The sequence below is a fragment of the Passer montanus genome, unplaced genomic scaffold (genome assembly GCF_014805655.1).
Source record: "Passer montanus isolate IOZ18808 unplaced genomic scaffold, ASM1480565v1 scaffold139, whole genome shotgun sequence".
NCBI classification, from domain to species: domain Eukaryota; kingdom Metazoa; phylum Chordata; class Aves; order Passeriformes; family Passeridae; genus Passer; species Passer montanus.
In genome coordinates, this window is record NW_024360830.1 from 904,174 (window position 1) to 924,798 (window position 20,625).

Consider the following 20,625-nt stretch of genomic DNA (forward strand, 5'->3'; position numbering starts at 1 on the left):
AACAGCACAGCCCTGCTGGTCTCAGATCTACTCCACTTCTGTATTTCTCTGTCTTTTTCAAATGTGGTTTCTCAACATCAAATTAGAATTCTCCTTTCTTACATTCCTATGATTCTTTGGCCTTTTCCTCCCCATCTGGGGGTCAGCAATGTCATCCCTTACATGCCTGGGATGCAGGTTAAGGCACAGAGAGGTAAACCTGAATGAACTTTGTCATTTTTTAACCAAGTTCCAGTTTGGAGTTTTGTTGGTTGGTTTTTCTCTTGCCCTCAGAATGTGAACTCCCCAGGATTCCCTCCACTCTGGGGGGAAGTGTCCATGCTCTTTGCTTGGCTCACTTGGATTTTGTGCAGCTTTCCCTTGGATGAGCTCTCAGCACAGTGAGGGGGTGATTGCTTGTGGCAGTGGGGGCTCTGTTCTGTCGAGGTAAAGAAGTGCTGCTTAGCTGCAGGGTATCTACATTTTAATTCCATTTCTTGCTGCTAAAATTGTTCTTAGCTGTGGGGAAAAGCATTTTCCAGCTTTCAACCAACTGCTGAAATAGTTCCTGGAGGATTTGTCCTGGCTCTGTGCTCTCCTGGGCTCTCAGCTGAATGCAGGTGGTTCTTGTGGCACTAGCTGAGGTGATGCTTTGGTGAGCATGGGAAGTCAGTGCTGCTGAGTTCAGCCCTCCAGGACTGGGAACAATGTGAGTACAGCTGAAAGAAGTGCAGGAGCAGAAGGCAGGCAAATAGCTCTGGTTCTGAGAAAGAGATTCCCTTCTGTGAGGGCATTTCCTGCTGAGAGGGGGGGAAAATAGTTGGAAACAGCAGATTTCACTGCCTCCCATCCTGTGGGTCAGGCTCTGCCTGCAGGGAGGGTGGCTTGAAGAAGGTGGCCAGGAGAGGGTGCCTTGGCAGCTCCCCCAGCAGCTCCTGGCCTGCTCCAGCCCTGGGTTTGGGAGCTTCCCTGCTCTGGGCTGGGCTGTGGGCTGGCTCAAGGTCTCCTTGCTTGTCCTCTTGCAGGGATGGTACCGGCTGTCGGGGAGGTGGTGTGGTGCCTCAGCTCTCTGATTTTAATCTCTTGCTGCAAATGAGTTGGTCTTCTCAACCTCCCTCAGCACAACCCAAAATAATTGCTTTCCTCTTCCACTGTTTTGAATTTTCTCCTCTAAATGTGTAATCTGTGCCCTTGCTTCGGCAAGGAGATGTTCTCCCTCAGAGCCAAACTTGGCGTGGAACACTGCAGGCACCGTGCCACCAATTCAGCACCAAGTGTCTGCCAGAACGGGAAAAGAAACCTCATGCAACAAAAAATACAATTAAACAGCACCTGGCCGTTTATACAAAGCTCAGGAATCCATAAACTTTACGTGTTGCTGCAAAACAGTTGCAGATGGTCTAAAGTGATGATTAAATATTGCTGCTGTTTGCCCAGATCCTCCGTGTTTGGTCTCTGATTACAGAGGGTAATTAAGAGGACAAAGCCAACTCCGGGGCTATTCAGAGTCTTCTTTCAGTTGTCTTGGGAAGGAATAAGGGAGATTATTTGAATTCTCATTAAGGGCAGATTTCATCACTGTGAGTGATCATTGCAAAGCACTGACTGTCAGTAAAATCAAGCAGCAGAAGCAGCAGTAGCTGATGGGGTGAGATCTCCCCGTGGTCTGTTGGGGTTCAGTGCAGCGTGTGCAGGGATGGATCTCTGTGGATCCACCATCATAATTTCTGCTGCTGGTACGGATAATTTGCTGTCAATTTGCAATGTAGTGGATGCAGCTGATGGTAGGGGCAGCTCAGCTGAGCTGGCTGTTGACTTCTTACAGCATTATTGCCCCAGTAGCTCCTGCTCATCAGTTAAAAGGAGCTGACATTGGCTCAGCTGTCTGCCTCATCCCTTGGCTCTGCTCTTGGGAGTGCAGCCCCATGCTGCTAGAGCTGGCTTGGTGCTCTCACAGGGTGGCAGATGAATCTCTAGTTTACTTCCCAATGTATTGTCTTTAACCACCAAACCAGGGGGTGTCAAGAAAGATCCCTGTCCTGTGCCTTCCTGATGTGTTCCTTGGGTGGCTCAGAGCCTCACTGGAGGGCACAGGATTCATTCCCTCTGAAATTAATCATCTGTATCCGTGTGGGTACAGTGTGCACCTGTCATTGCATTTGCCTCAGATTGTGTGATTTTGGAACTCTTGGGTCTCTTGAGATTTCTGATTTTCCTGGGGTGCCAGTTCTTCCAGTTTTTAGCACTCAGATCCTGCACCATTTAGAAGTGCTGTGTGTCATGCCTCAGGAAGAAAAAGCACAGGAAAGTGAGATTGATAGTAGCCTGGTTTATCACAAATGTTGGAAACAAAATTAGGAAGTCATTGAAGATTCCTCTGGAGATCAGGATCCCAAACTGACAGCTGCTGTGCTGCTTTCTGAGTGGCTCTTTGGAGCAGGCTGGGATGTGGGCACAGAAGCTGCATCATTTATGAAGATTTATTTCAGATTTCATTAACAAAAAATTCCTAAGCTTCACAGTAATGAGGTTACTTACAAAACAGATACCTTAGTAATATGAAACTCCTGAGTATTTCCTGAGTAATATGAAACTACTGAGACCTCTCTAAACCTTCCTTATGTTTGGCAAAGGCTGAAGCAATCAGGATTCTGAGAAATGTGTGTTCTGATTCTGTGGTGTACTTAACCTTGATATTAATGTGCAATCACTGCTTGGAGGGAGCCCAGGGGCGCTGGCAGATTATTGTGCTTTGATTTAGGACGTTGTTTCCCTGTTCCTTGTGGCACACGTGGCTGATGCTGCTCCTGCTGCCCACACTGAGGTCATGCTTGGCCTTCCCTGGCTGTGCACAGACCAGGATCTGTGTCAGGTGTGTCTGGGGAAAGTCTGTACCCAAAGGCTGGGCCCCAGGGAGTGTCTGCCAGCTAACAGACACAACCAGTACAGGAGGATTACAAGAGAAAGGGAAAGATAATTCTCCCGTTCCCAATTACCAGCTTCTGTTTACTTTATCATATTTTATAAACAGTAGCTTTTTTTAAACCCTTTTGTATTCATTGGTTTTTGTGTGGTGCTATCAGTGTTAGATTTAAATGAAAATGCCTGCTGAATAAATTACTGTGAATGCCCTGCATTCATCAGGAACAGAATTAAGCTTAGCTAACATAACAATTGAAAAATGCTTTTCTTGTGCATTTTCTAATGAATTCTAACTTCTTGCCAGATTCACCTTAGCACAACTAAGTAAAAAACCCACATTTTGTTTATCAAATAAATGATTAACTTTCTCTTTTCTACCAGAAAGGCAGAACTTGTGCAGATGTCTGTGAAGCCGTGGGATTGGTTAAATAAATGTGTTTGATCACAATCTGTGTATTTGCTGAGCGAAATGCACCAGGCTCGGTGCAGCAACCTAGGAGCTTAATTCTTGCTAGTTGGTAAGAGTCCTTTGCAAAACACAAATGCAAACCCAAGATGAAAATCAATGAACAGAAAGTAATGCCTGCCTTAAATCAGTTGTTCATGACTGTGCATCTCTTGTGGAATGAGCAGGACCCAGGTGTTCCACTCAGGCCTTGGTTTCGTGGCTTTAATAAGTGCTGGTTGGGAACAGCAATGTTCTTAGCGAGGTTTTGCATAACATCAATAAGGAGAGGCAAAGCCTTAATGCCTGCTTAATAGCGTTTGCCCAGAATTCAATTACTGCCTATTGCCAGGCTGCTGGCAGCGTTAATGATCGCACGCGGGGCACTTCCATGATTTATCATAATGATTCTGCTCTGCGTTAGAGACGCCTCCCCCAGCAATGCATAAATACAAAAAAGGGTGAAATAATTGAGATGGAAGCAAGGGTGTAAATTCTGATCTTGAGGATTGTGTGCTCAGAGGAAATGGGGATGGTTTCTTGATGGAGTTTTAATTTAGGTGTTGTTCTAGGGTGCAGTCCCTTCCTATGGCACATTACTGGGCATCTGACAGACCCCCAGCTCCCTCAGCCTCTCATTGCACCTCAGGCTTGCCAGAGGCTTTGGTCCTTTTTAATGTTTAGAAATAAGAGTGAGGATTGAGGTTCCAATTCCAAATTAGGAACATCCATGGCAAATCCTGTTGAGATTTAGGTGTAAATTTCAGGATTTATGTCACTAATTGCTGTATTTGTGACATTAATCTGTCAAAGATGGTTTGGGATGAGGAGGGTATTACCAAGGAGTGAATGGAAGGACATAGGAAGGGCAGAGCCCCTTGTGACATCAAGGACATTGAGTAAGGAGTATGGATTTACTGAAGTTTTTTTTTGGATGATGTAATTTAGAAAAGCATCTTTTCCTTATGCTTTTTATGGGGTTGCTGGTTGCTCAGGGAGTGTTTGAATTATTAGTTGTTGTCAATGACACATTTGTTTCCAAATGGATCTATGTGAAATTATATTTTAATGTACCTAGAAGATAAGTAATAGGAATCTGCTTAAAAAAAAAACAACCCCAATCCACAAAACCCTCCAAGCAAATAAATTTTTCATTTCACAGAATCTCTGGGTATGCTTCCACGTCATGGCTATTGAATTATGAGCTGAGTAACTGCTTTAAAAGTGCATGGAGGCACTTTAGAAGGGTTTTAAGTCAGGAATGTACCATCTGTAATGGAAATGGCAGAGAAGATATAGGGAGAAAGGAGACAGATAACAGAGCTTGAACAGGTTTGCCTGGGAGCGAGCAGATACAGCTCTGATTTGTGCTAATGTGTTGTCTGGGAAACTTGATTCTGCATCTTCCCTAAAGTGGTGACAAGCTGGTAACCCTGAGAACAAGGTGATCCCAGCCAGGCTGCTCTCTGGCCTGCTTCTTAACTATAATTAACTCCTCATGTGCTTTTTGGGGCTGCAGTGGGGGGGCTTTATTTTTTACATCTGAAGCAGCATTTTCTCTGGAGCAGATGATTTACCAGCTTGTTGTTGGTACTGGGCTGTGCCACTGGTGCAGCATGTGGCAGAGCTGGAACCACAGCTGGATTGCCTTAGGAGCCTGGAAGGTTTATTACCCTCTGCAGCCCAAAAGCTCCTAACCTGCCAGGGAGCTGGAAGTTCCCATCTTGATGCTCACACAAGTGCCAGACCTGGCGGGAGAATGACACTGTCACTTATTTCCTCTTCACCTTTCTTTGGATCAAACATGGGAAGGATCTCAGTCTTGCATAAAAGCAGGGCCTGTGTTCATGGAAGCCTGGTGTGACTTTTGCCATTTTAGACAAAGGGTCCCACAGAGCAGAGGAGTAGGGGCTGCCTGCCAGGTGCTGTTTTATAAATTAAGATGGACAGGTGTTAGACCTAATAGGTTAAAAATCACCTACCAGGTGACTTGAGCAGTGATGTAAAGTAAAAGTATTTTTGTTATTATTTCATTATTCTTGATAGATACACTTCTTTTAAATAGTAAAGAATTATGGTTTGTTTTGCTGTAGTTATAGAGCATAGAGTACTCCTGTTCCAACTTGGTTGTCCTTCAAAAATGTGAGAGACCAAATTTAATGTCCTTGTAGCTTTTGAGGGGAAAGTTTTTTCTTCTGTTGCAAATGCTTTTATCCCTTTCTGCCTGAATGAAAACATGGGATTAGGATTAATGGACTTCTTGTCCTTGGCAAATTTTATTTTGACAATCAACTAGAAATAGTGGAATAAAATAATAGGTTTTTCCATGCAAACCATGATGGTTTGGGCACTGTTTAATCCAGTGCCAAGCCCCTGCAGAGCTGCAGCAAGCAGCAGTCCTTCTTGTCTTGCCTACACTGGGTTGGGCTGATTCTGCTTTTGCTTGTCAGCAAACTTCAGACAGAAGGATGAGGGTGAAATGGGAGGCACACAGGAATTCAATGTAATCTTGTATACGTTGTGGGTAAAAAATTATCTTTCCCTGCTGTCTGCTGAGCATATCAGTCTGCTGGCTGTGAAATGTGGGGTTGTCTGAGCTGAGTCAGCAGACTGGGGTTCCTTGATGGGCAGCTGTGCCCCACTGAGCAGGGCTGTGGGGCCACTCCTTGTCTGTGCACTCCTTGTCCTTGCTGTCTATGAAGATATTTTCCCGTGAATTGTGTTCATAGATCAAAGAAGGTAGGATGTTGACACAGCTCTTGGCAGAGGCATTCATCTACTCATGTGATGTTCCACTTCACTAAATTAATTTCCTTTCCAGTTTTCAGAGTTGTTAAGTGTCGTGTAAGCAAATCTTTTCAACTTGTAAGAATTTCCTCAATATGGCTTGTAATATTGGTATTCTGGTTTGCAGGGGTCACTAAGCACTTGTATTCATTCACCTTTTACTTCTCTGACTTCAGCCTAACAGAGGGACAAAAAGACCCCGTGATGAAGAGGAAGAGGAAATCAAAGCGCGTCGGAAACAAGCCAGTGCCCGAGAGCATGGTCGTCATAGGGAAGAGGAGTCTGCTGCCCTGGAAGAAACTGATGATGAGAAGAAGAAACTCCTTCAGATAATTGAGAGGGATGGAGAAGAGGAAGATGAGGAAGTAAGTCCTCAGGGAAAGGAGAGGCAGTGGAAATAACCAAACACCAAACCCCTTCTCTGTGATTTCCATTTCTTGCCATGTAGGTGGTGAGGCTTAACGTGATTTTTCTGTGCTCATACAGCTTCAGTTTGTGGGTTTGCTTTCCTGCCCTGTGGGGTGTTCATTCATTCCAAATTCTCAAATATATCAGCTGAAGATTTAAAGTGGGGGCAAAAAGGAGAGGGCTTTCAAGTCCAATCTCTGTTTGTTCTGAGAATATCTATATCATCTTCTAAAGTATATTTTTAGGAAACAGTTTCTGTGTTCTAACCAATTTCCTGACTATTGTTCTCATCAGTACCCCCAACTCTGCAGCTTCTCCCCCTCTTTGTAGCTGTGCGGCAGCAGCAGCAAATAAACAAACATTCTTCTGTACAAGAAAGGTCTTGGGTCAGAGGAGGGGGGTGGCAGCTGTCAAGGGTAAATGATTTCAAGCCTTGGAGACAGAAATCCAATGCTGCATTGGCCTTTCTGCCAAGGGCCAGGGAAAAGATCACTTTATAAATGTGACACATGGATTGGTATAAATCTAGAAGATATTTGCTTCCTGCTGCCTGTGTCCTGTTTGATAAAAAAACAAGTGATATTCACCACTGCAGAATCATGTAGCTTTGTAAAATATCATTGTCCTTTGTATACAGCATTGCCAGCATCCGTCTTTAAGAATCTCCCTCTTTTTTTGATGTTGAGCAATTGCCATGACAGTTGTTGCTGATAGCAGAGAAAGATAATGCAGGATTTCTGTAGCATTTCAGCTCCAGGGAGGATGGATCGAGAGAAGAGTCCTCCTGACTGGCTGGAGTCTTGTGGATTCCTGCAGTGTGCCAGTCCCTCATCTTTGTCAAGTGGAATCCTCCCAGCCAGACATTTTAAAGGCTGAAAGTCCAGGCTTTCTTTAGAACTCAAATCTCTTGTTTATTTCTTTGGACTGCAGTTAATACAAGTGCCATTAAAATGTGCTTTGTCCCAGTAAATTTGCTGTGAAGAAGCTAATCTGTAGGACACTGCAATACTGAATGCAAATTCAATACAAGATATAAAGCAGATCCTAATGGAGATATCATAGTGATATGTGTTAGAGGAAGCAAAGAATCAAAGGGAACAGAAGGAAGCAGTGTCAGCATGTGTGGGTTGAAATCCCACTGCAAGAAGAATGTGCTTTGGGCACTGTGGTATTGATTGGCTGAATGGGGTGGTGACATGAGTGGGATGGCAATGAGACAGGTTGGGCAAAGGAACGGAGGAAATCCAATCGTAACTGAAGGCTGGGGCTGGTGTTGTTATTGTAATGGAGTTTCATGAAGAACTGGAGGTTTTCTGTCTCATACCACATTGCTGCTGCTTAGAGTCACTGACCAAAGAATGTGCAACACCAGCAACAGCAGCTCTTGATTTAATCCTGAGCAGGGGATGGGCACAAAACTGGGCTAAAGATGGGAGGGTGTCTGGTCTGGTTTTTGTTTTGAGAGCTTCTCTTAAATAGTGGTTGTAACACAGTCAGAGGAGAGGGAAGAGGTTACACAGGGAAATCTATATCATCAACTTTTTAATAAAAGAAATGCATTAAAATCATAAACTAAGGAAAATGTTGGTAGGTGTCAGGGAGGCAGCCAACATTGCATTGCTGCTGTACAGTAAATATAGAACTCCAGCTGAGAAACACCTTAGGAGCATTTACAAAATAAAGAGAAAATACTAGAGTAGAATATTGATTTATTTTTTTCTTTAGGAAAAGGCTTTAAGATAACAGTGAAAGCTTATCCAAGTGAGGAAAATGCAGAAGAACATAAATTCAGGGCAGTTAAATGTAGACTTACAAAAAGCAATAGCACAAGAAGGGACTTCTGCAGAGAAGCTCTCTGTGGGCACAGGCTGTGAGTGCAGGTTGGCTCTGTGTCAGAAGCAAAAAAACCTCGATATGAGCTGGTGGTGCCAGGTTACAACAGGTGTAAGAGAGCAGCTCAGGGTCTGAGCTGGAGTGGGTAGTGATGGCATCTGAGGTGTTTGGCAGCTCTCTGCAGTGAGATTCCAGAGCTGGCTGGAGTTCCCAGGGCCCTGGGCCTGGCTGCACTCCCACCACATTGCTGGTATTTCTCCAGCCATCCAAAGCTCACTTTTCTGCCTTTTCTGATTTGGTCAGGAGGAACCTTTGGATGAAAGTTCAGTGAAGAAGATGATTCTCACCTTTGAGAAGAGATCCTACAAAAACCAGGAGCTGCGGATCAAGTTTCCTGATAATCCAGAGAAGTAAGACTATACTTAACTTTTTTTCCTTTCATTTTAGGTGTAAGCCTAAATCAATTTCTGGAATATAGAGATGTTTTCAGTTACATAAGGCTTATGTAACTGCAGTTATTGCCTTGTAGTTCTTCTAAATATTATTTGAAATTGACTTTGTTAATTAAAAATGGCTTTGTTGAGACTGGTGGGGCCAATATATTGCTGGCAGCACAAAAACCATTATCAGCAATAATGAAAGGTTTCATTCCATCATTTGATGTGAAGGTGTGTGCTTGCATACCAGCCAGAGGTCTGTGTGGGGAGGAAATAATTTCATTTACCCAATGCTGCGGTGAGCAGAATGGCTGGATAGGCTCTGAGAGCCAGATGTGTGTTTGTGTTCTTGAAGCCTCTTCCTCCCTTCATGGTGTTCTATTATTCACATTAAAGGGATTTCTTCCTACAGTTTAATATACTTTTTTTTTTGTCCAGTTTGCTGTCCTTTCCCTTACCCAGATTATTTTTATGGACTTCAGACTCATACAACCCACATACTAATATGTGCTAGCTAGGGAAGGTGCAGCGCTCTGCAGAATTTATTTTATAAGCAGGTTTTCTCATGTAGCTGCAGCATCTTGATTTTAATTTCTTCTTGAAATTCTAGAACTGATTTACAAAATTGGAACAAATCTGCTTATTTACTCTATGTAAATTATACAGTAGAAATGTTTATGCTGCTACAGGATTAGACTTCAAGGGGCAGGTGTAGGACAGGGAGGATAGAAATGCTGGTGCCATGTGCACCTGGGATGACAAGTCCTATGTGCTATCTCCTGGAAGGTAGTGGTCTCTTCTTGCCTTTTTGTTACTCTTTTTTGTCTTGCCTCAGGTTTATGGAGTCAGAACTGGATTTGAATGACATCATTCAGGAAATGCACGTGATCGCGACGATGCCAGGCCTGTATCACCTGCTGGTGGAGCTGAACGCTGTGCAGTCTCTGCTTGGGCTGCTGGGACATGACAACACAGATATCCTTCAGCTGTTAAAGCAGCTCTCATGGGAAAGGCTTTCCACAGACTTTTCTGTAATCTCTCATATCCTCTTTCCCAGGCTCCTGTAGATGTTTTTCTCCTCTTCGCACCACACTGAATTTATGTGTTGGTTTTTCATTTTTTTCCCAGTGAAAGCCTTCTTTGTTCAAGTGGTATTGATTCTGATTTTTTTTCAGTGCTGTTATTCTCCTTTCTTGTTTTATGATCCTTTCATCTAGTTTTGAGTGGCAGTGTTAAGAGTGTGAGCAGATGAGCAGCACAGAAGTGAAGGCCTGGACTTCACAATGATAATCTCAGACTGTGCAAATTTTGGAATAGCCCCAATGAAAAGGAAACCGTTTTACCCCTTCTTGCTGAGAGCTGAGCTGTCAGGCTGTCAGCTGTTTGTCATGGATTAGCTCACCACATGCTTCACCTTAGTTTGTAAATGTGTCCTCTTCATGTGCCCATGCCTTTGGTGTGCACAGAGCTCGAGGCTGTGGGTGGCCCCTCTGGTTAAGCACATATCCAGAGACAATTCCATTTCCATGCTCAGTGAGGTCCAGTGGCACTGACCCTGATCCATCTGTGCACCTGGCTCTTGTACCTCTGGAGATCTGAGGGCATCTGAGGAAGAGCTTCCTGTTTATGTAGTGTTGATCAAAAACAGTGCCATTTTTTGGGTATCCTGGTGCCTTGATGCTTAGCTGTCAGCTGGGAACTGGCACTATGCCCAGCTCGCCACTGTGCAGTCTGTAAAAGCAGACCTCAGACCGCTTTGCTTGTAAAATACTCCACAGCAGATTGAGCTGAAAAATTGTTACATGACTTGGGAGATTGCATGTGTGTGTCCTGAAAATATCTGTGGGTGGAGGGAGCAGTGAAGCCCTGTGGAAAGGGCACTGCACATTGACTTGGGACTCAGGCAGTCCTTTTTCCATTTTTATTGATCCATGGCCTTAGGAAGGTAATTTATTCTTTGCTTCTTTATGTGTAAAGCAGGAGATAACACTTACGAGCTTTCCTGAGGTGTTTTGGAATATACAATGTGAAAAGGCCTGTTAGTGCTGCATGTTGTGGTTTGATGCACAGATCTTGGTTTTCTTTTTTAGCACTTTTCTTTATAGCACCATCTATTGAGAATTCATAATTCATTCTTTCTAAGTGGGTGCAGTGATCAGAAGCTAAAACCAAAACATAAATATTTTATTGCATGCCAGTTTATATTAGCGAGCACTGTGTTTGGGTATTTTGACTTGCATCAGGTAGAACCTTGATGTGATGAATGCTGGTCCCTGCAAAACAGTAAAGCCCACAGCTTCCCTTATCCAAGATCTGCAAGGAAATGGCTCTCAAATAACTGTTAACAATTTATGTTGTACAGGGGGAAGCTCCTCCCATGCAAATCCAATTTCGTGGTTACTGTAGTTTAATTATTTATTTTATACCAGACATCACAGACTTGTTTGTACTATGTGCTTTTATACTGAATTTCTCATTCATGGTGGGAAAAAGGAACTCTGGGAATATTGACTGGGATAGCAGAGCTGTTTTCCAGATAAAGTGCACCAGAGCACAGCTTGCTTTGTCCTGTCTGCCGTGGAAAGCTTTGTGCTTGGCTCACTGCTGCTGTCAAAGACTTGTCTGGGTTTCCAGTGTGAACTCTTTTTATTTGGTTTGCAACTTGCCTATCAATGAGTTTGTGGGTAGGAGTTTGGCCTGAGAACTGCAATTTTGGGGAAAGTATATTTCTTGTTGTAAAACTGCTGAAGTGTTTTGCGCTCCACTGGAAGCAGAGACTGCTGCTGCTCGCATACAGGGCAGAAGCACTGTTAAGATGAAGCATCTAGACATAAAGCTGAATTGGTACAGCTCAGATTTCTAATGACATTTTGTTAAAACAAATGGGAAAATATTTTTTAAAATGAGTTCTTCAAGGAGAGAAAGAAACAAATGGTTCTTCAGATGCAATTTAATTGTGGTGTCTTGAGGGACTAATGCAAGGAGACAAAAGCAATGTCCAGGGGGAGCAAATAATCTGCTGAATGATTCATACAGTTTTACACAAAACATTTGAATGAAAGATGATCACCAAGATTTTATTAATGAAAGACATGAAAGCTTCAAGTGAGGCTTTGCTTTACCATCTCCTAAATTTTATAGGATAGCTGATACTCTCACTGCAAGCCCCAACAGAAGCTTCCCAGACAGGAATGCCCTGTGTGATGAGCTCTGCTGAATTCTTTGCTGTGCACTCCAAAAGAACTTGGTCCAGTTATCTTTGTAGCACCCAGGAGACAGCAGAAATCTTCAACTGATTCCTCCCTGAACTTTCTCTTCCATGAGCTGATGAGCCTCCATTACCTCAATTTGTCCTCATCCATCCTGTATTAACCCCCAGACCACCTCAGTGGTCCTCTGCTCTCCCAAGCCCAGTATGTCAAGGCCTCTCTTTTATTGGGAGAGCCCACAACTGAACAAAATATTGTACAAGTTGCTCCATGAGGGCCAAGGAGAAGATAAGAATTCCTTCTGTTGACTTGCTGGTTTTGCTCTTGCTGGTTCAGTGCAGTGTGTGATTAGCCTTTGTCACTGCAGTGGCACTCTGCTGAGGTGACACTTGGCAGAAGTGACATGCTGGTTACTCTCCTGCAGCTTGTCCAGCAGAAGGTCCAGGCTCTGTCTTGCAGAGCTCACCTCTCCAGCCAGCCCCAGCACATGGCTGAACCTCACTAAGAAAAGACAGATGAAAATACTTTTCCTGTTGCTGCTTGTGTGTCTGAGCAAATGCACAAATAGGAGACCTGGGAGCTGCTTTGTCAGCCCGGGCACTTGAGAGAGATCCATCACAGAGTGGTTATTTAGGACATTCAGAAAACCACGTCTCCTGCTCTGCCCTTGGGACGCAGGCAGGATTGATCAGTGTGTCTGAGAGAATAGGGAAGTGGGTCTAATGAGCTGGAATACGTCTTGTCTTACAAGGGAGCTGTGCAGCAGGCAGGGGAGCTGTGTGTTATGCAGCCCAGAGTTAATGAGTGAAAATTGGGCTGGCAGAAGCTCTGCTGTTCCTGCGAGAGCTGCAGTTTGAGGAGTGTGCTGCCCTAATTGGGCTGGGCAGAGGGGGGTGATGCTCCTGCTGCCGGCAGTGCCCTCGTTAGGTGTGTGTGTATCAGGTTAGCAGGGCTATCACTGAGAGAAGAATACCCAAATCACATTATTATAACTCATTTCGCTTGTGTTCAGTCTTGACAATGCAAGATGGTGCCTCCTTAGACCAACTCCAGAGTGTTTGATATGAACAAAATAAGTAACTATCAAGAAGAAACAGTAAAATTGCCTGATACAGTAAAAACAGAATCACATTTGTTTTTATCATTCCTAATTGTTCAGATTCCCTAATTTTAGCACTTCTGGGGAAGGTCTGCTGCAGTAGTCTGTGTGCTCTTGTGGCTGGTATCTGTGCCCTGCTGCTGTGATTGTAATGCATTTTATCACCTCACTGGTAATGTATTGCCAGTTGCTTTGGGGTCATGTCATGAACACACTGGCCTAAGAGCCATCTGCTATTGATACTAAATGCATTTGCCTCTCTGTTGGTTGTCCTTAACACCCAGCACATGTTTCCATAGCTGTGGTTGACTTGCTGCAAGAGCTGACTGATATTGATACTCTCCATGAGAGTGAAGAAGGAGCTGAAGTCCTCATAGATGCTCTTGTAAGTAGAAAACCCCAGATTATTTCAGTGCCTCAACATCTGCCTCAGCCCAGCAATGAACACTGACCCATCCTACTGTCTGCAGCTGTGTCTGGGTGTTTTTGCTGCCAGCATTGTGATGGAGATAGCCAGGAGAAGCCTGTTCTGAACCTGAGACCCTGATGGCTGCTTTTGATGAAATGCTAGAGTTTGGGGAGTGGGTGGTTGCACTATTTGCACGTTGTTGCACCACTTCTTTTTTTGGAAGGAACACTCTCATATTGCAAAATTTGTGTGAGCTGGGAGATTTTTGGTGCAGGGAGGGAGAACAAAGTAATAATATTTGTGACTTGGACAGTGTCCCATTGAAAATGGGAGCTTTGTTTGCATTTCCCTTCTCTCCTGTGAAAAAGTGTGACCTGGGTTCACTGATGGAGAACTGAAGTTTTTTGCCCAAAGGACAGTGATGCCCCTGTGATCTTACAGTCTCACCTCTTGCACAGGAGACTGGGTGTCTTCACCCAATAATTCTTGTTTCAAGCCCCAAAATCTGGGCTTGAACTGGGGCATCTGTCGGTGACGGTGGGATTTTTTTCTTAACAAGAAGTAAAAACTTGAAATTTTTCATGTAGCAGAACAAATTAACTTTAAGGATAGAGGAGGGTACAGAGGTAAGGATCCCTTTTGGCACAGAGAGTGAACCAACCCAGAAAATTACCTAGATGGGTAGCAGATGTATTGGTTGGTGTTAAGTGTTCCTTGCACAGTTAACTAACTCTCTGAGTGCCTCTTGGCCTCTGTGGGGGTGGATTTCCCCTTTTCCTGCTGTTTGTGCTGGATGCCTCCTGCTCCCCAGCTGCAGAAGGGGAGTACAAACCCTCCAGAGAGGTGATGCCCAGCCAAACATGAGTTTTACAGGTGTGTCCTACCGTGAAGCTGGTGAATTGCTGCCTTTGAACATCACTATGGCTGTGTCTGTGTCTGGTTCTGTAACTATTGTGTTGAATTTGGAAGACAGGAAATTACAGTTTTTCTTTTGTTTGCTTTGTTTGGCTGCTCTGTTTTCTCCTACAATCCTTGTCCAGTCACTATGATGTTACCTTCCAGAGGTTAATGACAGTGCCCAGAGCCCAGTTCCTCCAGCTGGCCTCTGGACTGTTGTTAATTACTCTGCCGTGGTGGGGAGATTGCTGGGTGAAGGAAATGGGAGGAAGGAGCTGCTAGAGAAGATGTTTTCTATAAAATATGTGGAGAGGTAGTAAATCAAGTGAAGTTCTTTCTGTTTTCATTGTCACTAGCCCACTGATAATAGCCATGTTTAGAGGTTTCATTGTCCTGCTTGAAAGAAACAGGTCAGGCCTATCTTGGGAGAAATGTTTAGATATCTGCTTTTTAGATTACTTTTTTTTAAAAGAAAGTAGGTAAAAGATTGTAGGGTATCTGAAGATTGTTACATTGTTTTCTGCAGCAGCCCATATATGTTTTTTGCACATATTTGCTGTGCTTTATAGGGCCCAAAGCTGGTTAAGAGTGTTTGAATTTGTAATGCTATTTTGTTTAACTGTTCCAAGCTCACATCCACAATGGAAGGTTTGCCAGAGTCAAGCTGGCACTCTTTCCAATTCCAGTTTTAAAGGTGTATTTTGGGTGTAAGCTCTGTGATTCAGGGACTCCCCCCTGCCTCTCCAGTTTTCCTTAACTCACTGAAATCGACTTGGTGCATTCATCTTGAGAGGATTTAACTGCAGGACTTCAGCTGGTGACAGTTCAGCTCTTGGGTTTGGATCTGTGTGTGAGCATTGTTCTGTCAGCTTTTGTTCCTGTTAGGTGGAAGGTCCAGCAGCAATGTAGGCAGGCAGCAGTGACCAGCTGGGAGTGCAGCTGCTCACAGAGCTGACAGTTCTCCCATCCACAGTGGCTTGTGAGCCTCATGCTTCAGAATTCTGAGGGATTATAAATGAGTCAGGCTGGTTCAGGAAATAAGACTGTGACAAGGTGCATGTTTTCCTCCTGATGGTTTTCTGTTTAATCTGAAACACAAAAGTTGTTTCATTAATTAGGAAAAGCACAGTGACAGATTTGCATGATGATTCCTTCACTTCCTCTGAGATTTTACAGCAGGGTTGTTTGTGTCTCTGGTCATGTCTGGCAGGGTATTTCCTTCATATTCTTTTCATTCTTGTTTCTTATCTCTTTATCTTTTCCATGACCCCGGGGGTTTAGGTGGAGGGCCAGGTCGTGGCCTTGCTGGTCCAGAATTTAGAGCGCCTGGATGAAAGTGTGAAAGAGGAGGCTGATGGTGTCCACAACACCCTGGGTAAGTGGCTGCTGCACAGCCCCTTGCTTTTTTCTATGCTTTGTACCAAGGGGTGTGAATTATCCCTTCCTTTCCACCCTCTTATTTTTCTCTTGGACTGCCAGCAGTGCAGCACAGGATCTGGTGCAGCTTTTATTCAAGCACAGCTTGGAATCACTTGTCCTTGGAGCCAGAGTTTGTCCTTTGTCCCATGGCTGCATCATGAAAGGTGCCTCTTCCCAAACCAGCTGTGTTGGGAGGTGCAGATATATGTATGGCTCACTGCACTGCACCAGAGGCAGTCACAGAACTGTTTGTGTTGGTAAAGCTCTCTAAGATCACTGAGTCCAGCTACTAACCCAGCACTGCCAAGGCCACCACTAAACCATGTCCCAAAGTGCTACATCTACACAGCTTTTAAAAACCTCCAGGAAAGTGCTCCACTGTCCATGTATTTACTATGAACATATCTGTGAGCTTGTTTGTGTCTTAACAATATATTTAACTTTCAGGTAGTGAAACATTTGCAATTCATGGAAGGACATAACTGCCCCTCTGCTGCTTGATCTTTGCACAGCACTGAACCATTGCAGGGTGGTGCCACTGTGGCAATCACACCATCACCCACTCCTTGCAGTCCTTTGGGATAGTAATCTCCCAGGACTGCAAGAATGAGAGAGATAGGAAACAAGAGATTTGTAATTTCTGATGGAGAAAACCATCTTTTTTCTGTGTTTCTTGCCAGGAATCGTGGAGAACATGGCAGAGTTCAGGCCGGAGATGTGCACAGAGGCTGCACAGCAGGGCCTCATGCAGTGGCTGCTCAAGAGGCTGAAGGTGAGCTGGTTTCTCTCTTTCTACAGACCAGTTAGCACAAAAACTAGGTTAAGAAAAGCCAGTTGTGCTTGTGTGTGTTGTAAAAGCCCAGTTAAGGACAAAAAGTTATAGTTCAGGGTCTATGTCCTCAGCAGTTTTAATTTTTAGGTTTTGTCTTTATAAATGTCCTTCAGTAGAAATTGTCTCTTTTATCTTTTCATATTATTCATGTGTGTTGAATTTTCATGTGTGGGATCTGTAGGACTATGAAAGCTGACCAGTGAGAGGGGACACCAATATTAACCATTTAATGGTTTTTGCTTCCCACATTTTTAACAATTTTTGAGTTTTAAGTGATGTTTGTGTTTAAATGCTGCTGGGGGCAGCTTTTGCTTTGAACTCAGCTAATTGCCTTTTAAATTAAAATCTGGTTTTCATACACTGCATCCTTTGAGAGCGAGTTGCACACTTTAACTCTGTCTTGTGTGAAAAAATGCCTAAACATTCACTGGAAAATGCTGTAGAAAAAGAATGGATAGCTCAGCCCTCTCACAGAAATATTAAAGGAAATATAGCAAAGAAATTCTGACTGTTCTCTAACCTGTCAGTAAGGCATTAGCACTTCCATGCTTAAATGTCTGCATGATTAGAAAGCCTCTGAATTCCAGAAATTCTCCATCAGCTGTGTAAGTGCAGGTACCCCTCTGTGCACTTCACATCCTTGTTAACAGAAGTAATCTGTAATTTCTCACTACAGGAAGTAACATAATTATGTTCTTTGCTTAAAAAGAAAAAGTGAAGTTAATTTTAGTCTTGGCAGGTATATACTGCTGCCTGCCTTGGAATTGCTGTGGCAGCTGAAAGACTGAAAAACTTGGGAAAGAAAAATAATCCCAACTAGGAGTCCCCTTCTTGGTGCCACAGAACATGATGCTCAGTGGTATTCCAAGCTTGTGCAGGATGTGTCTCTTGGGTTCTCTGGCTGTGTTAATTGCTGGATTTGGGATGTAGGATCAGGCAGGGCTTTTTCTTGGCTGTACAGGGTTGTGGGGAGCTAATGAACCCCTCTCCAGGTGCTTTGGCTCTTGGCAGTGCTTGGTCTTGAATCTCTCTCCCTGACAGATGTGTTTGGGATTAACCCAGGATCTCAGCAGCTGGGTAGAGCTGCTGTGGAATGTCTGTAGGATAAGTTTTGAGATCAGGGTTCTGTCTGAGCAGTGATGAGGACATCTGGCACACAGCACAGAGCATGACTTTCTGTTTCCTGACAGCATTTCAGGTCTTATAATTGTATTGTGACTGTCAGAACTGCATCAGAAAGCTCAGGTGGAGAGCTCAGAGCTCACTTCTGCAAACACAAGCAGGGTTTGATGATGTGTGCAGTCTTAGGAGATCAGAATGTTGTTTCCCAGGATTTGCAGGGCAGCAGTTGGTCACTCCATGGCAGAAGCTGGCAGGGCTGTACAGCACCAAGCACCCTCCCCTCTCCCTCATGGTCTGCCTGGAGGTGTCACCTGGCTGCTGTAAATGCCGTCCTCTGCAGAGTGGTTGAGGATCATTCTGCAGACTGGTTGGGGATCATTTGGAATGAAAAGCTTTGTTTAAAGTCAATACTTGGTGGTGTTTGGGATCTTCCTGCTTTCCATGTTTCCTTGTGTTGCCTGGTGCTTGCACACCATGCTTTGTTCCTTGGCAGAGGGGTGGGATGATTGGTCCAGCAACCCTGCATAGGCAGGACTGTCCGCTCTGCTGCAGGGAGTTGTGTGTTTAGGGAAAAAACTGGGTGAAAAATGCTATGTTTTAAGCCTAGGACTTCTGCTTTTTCCCTTCTTGAACAGTAGAGTATAAATAGCTGATAACTGATGATTTTTAAACTTGTTTTATTTTATTAATCTCTCAGTAAAACAGGTTGCATTATTATCTAATTGGTTAATGTTCAGTCTGTTTCTGTAGATGAAGCAGCTTTGGCAGCACACAAAAACATTGGATCCAGTTCAGAATCCACTCTAGGGATTTTTTGGGGGTTCAAATTCAGCATTTTCATTTCATTATGACTTCTTTAGCATAAAGATGATGGAGGAATATCTGAAATGGAAGTTAGGTGATTGTGCAGGCAAAACCCATCTCATGTTCTTCTGACTGTGACACTGATCCTCAGAGGAAACTCTGGCAGTTACTATTTAATGTTACTGTGTGTTGTGAAATTCCGGTTTTGCTGACAGGCACAGACTTCCAGAACAGAGAAATGCCATGCACCCAGGTAACATTGTGGAAAATATATCACAGGAAAGAGATTCTGTGTGGCAAACAACTGGAGACTGTTCTTAGGGGTTTTGAACCAACTTGGCCAAACCTACTGAAGTAGGACCATGTGAAGAATCACAGTGGACATTCTACATGTGTGCATGAACCTACATGCACCTCCCATCACCCCTGAATCAGAATTGTTACTGAGGAAAACTGCAGAATTACTGCAGATGTGTTTTATTTTATGTGCTGCTCGTACATTTGGTGATTTGATTAATGTGTTCTTCAAATCAATGAGATGCTGAGGGCCGTGCCCTGATGGGTCTCTTGTTCCTTCCCCCACAGGCTAAGATGCCTTTTGATGCCAACAAGCTGTACTGCAGTGAGGTGCTGGCGATTCTGCTCCAGAATAATGATGGTGAGCCATGCCTGCCATATCTCTGTCATTGAGGGCAGAATCCAGGCTTCTCTCAGATCACAGCAGCCCTTTTCTGCCTCCAGCTCTCCTTTGCTGGCTTAACTCTCCCCCATGTGCTCCCTCATCTCCACCCTCTCTTTCTCTGCAGCTTTTGTGCTCTGTCAAGCTGTATTGATTTTGTTTGCTGATGTATCAGTGTTAGATGGCTGTAAAATCTGACAGTTAGCTTCATTTTTCTCTCTCTTTTTCCCCCTTCCCCCCACCTCCGTCTAGACAACAGAGAATTGCTTGGGGAGCTGGATGGGATCGATGTGCTGCTTCAGCAGTTATCTGTGAGTAATTCCCACATGCCTTCTCTTCCACTGGGAGACTGCTGGGCTGGGTGGGAGGAGTGCAAAATATCCGGGGTGCTGTCCTAGCACTGCTTCATATTTGGTGAGGCACAGCCCCAAAATACCTTCCATGTGGTGTGTCATCCATGGTCAGTGAGATGAATCTCTTCTGTAAAGATGTTAATGCTGAGGTGCATTAACATTAAATTAAAGTTAAATTATTACATTATAATTTCATGGCAAGTTGGAGGTAGGCAGGGTTGGAATTGGTCCATCTTCAGCACGCTCCACTCCAAGCACAGGGCTGCCCATGTTTGAGCTGGCTGAAGGTAGTGTGTTGCTAGCTCACCTATATTTCTTCAGGCAGTGCTGCCTGCAGCACCCTCAGGTATGAATTGTGTAGGAATCTCTGGTAATCAGCTTATCCACATACTTGAGGGTGAATTTGCCCTTCCCCTTGCAGGCCCTGTGTATTATCCTTTAAATTCTGCACCAGGCTGCTGCACATTTGTGGGTGCACAGTCAGGGCAGCAAAGGGCAGCAGCTACAGAGGATGCAGCAGTGACCTCTGTGGTCACTGGCTGACACCTCTCAGGTGCTGGAGCTTTGGGTGCAAACTCTTCACGTGTGTTTTGCAACAGCACAGCCCAACATTTGGGGGTAATTTTGCTTTCTTTGTCATTCAGGTGTTTAAACGACACAATCCAAATACAGCAGAGGAGCAGGAAATGATGGAGAACCTGTTTGACTCCCTTTGCTCCTGCCTAATGCTCAGCTCCAACCGCGATCGCTTCCTCAAGGGTGAGGGTCTGCAGCTGATGAACCTGATGCTCAGGTACCTCATTAGCCTTGTGGTTTCCTTCCTGCTCTTGATGTGCCAATACATGTTCTAGCTAGATATTTGTCTGTCTTCTCTTTCTTTTTTTTCCCATCAAGTAAGTTGGACTTTCTCAAACATGGAATCTTTACTCTTTGTCTTTAGCTTTATTTCCTAAGAACTGAGGTTGCCACAGTGGCTGCTGGAAAATGGCAG

The 20,625-nt window shown here is 44.2% G+C and overlaps 1 protein-coding gene across 2 annotated transcripts in view; it reads left to right on the forward strand.

Annotated features, from left to right (window-relative positions):
* The window catches only part of CTNNBL1 (catenin beta like 1), a 47,315-nt gene that overhangs the window by 1,140 nt on the left and 25,550 nt on the right, over positions 1-20,625 (forward strand). The window contains exons 2-10 of one of the 2 annotated variants that reach the window (XM_039699799.1): positions 6,310-6,498; positions 8,678-8,784; positions 9,647-9,852; positions 13,407-13,504; positions 15,707-15,800; positions 16,525-16,616; positions 19,188-19,260; positions 19,534-19,592; positions 20,279-20,427. In XM_039699799.1, the coding sequence (XP_039555733.1) occupies positions 6,310-6,498; positions 8,678-8,784; positions 9,647-9,852; positions 13,407-13,504; positions 15,707-15,800; positions 16,525-16,616; positions 19,188-19,260; positions 19,534-19,592; positions 20,279-20,427 (1,067 nt within the window). The remainder of the gene's footprint in view (positions 1-6,309; positions 6,499-8,677; positions 8,785-9,646; positions 9,853-13,406; positions 13,505-15,706; positions 15,801-16,524; positions 16,617-19,187; positions 19,261-19,533; positions 19,593-20,278; positions 20,428-20,625) is intronic. The other variant, XM_039699800.1, reaches the window with a different exon arrangement.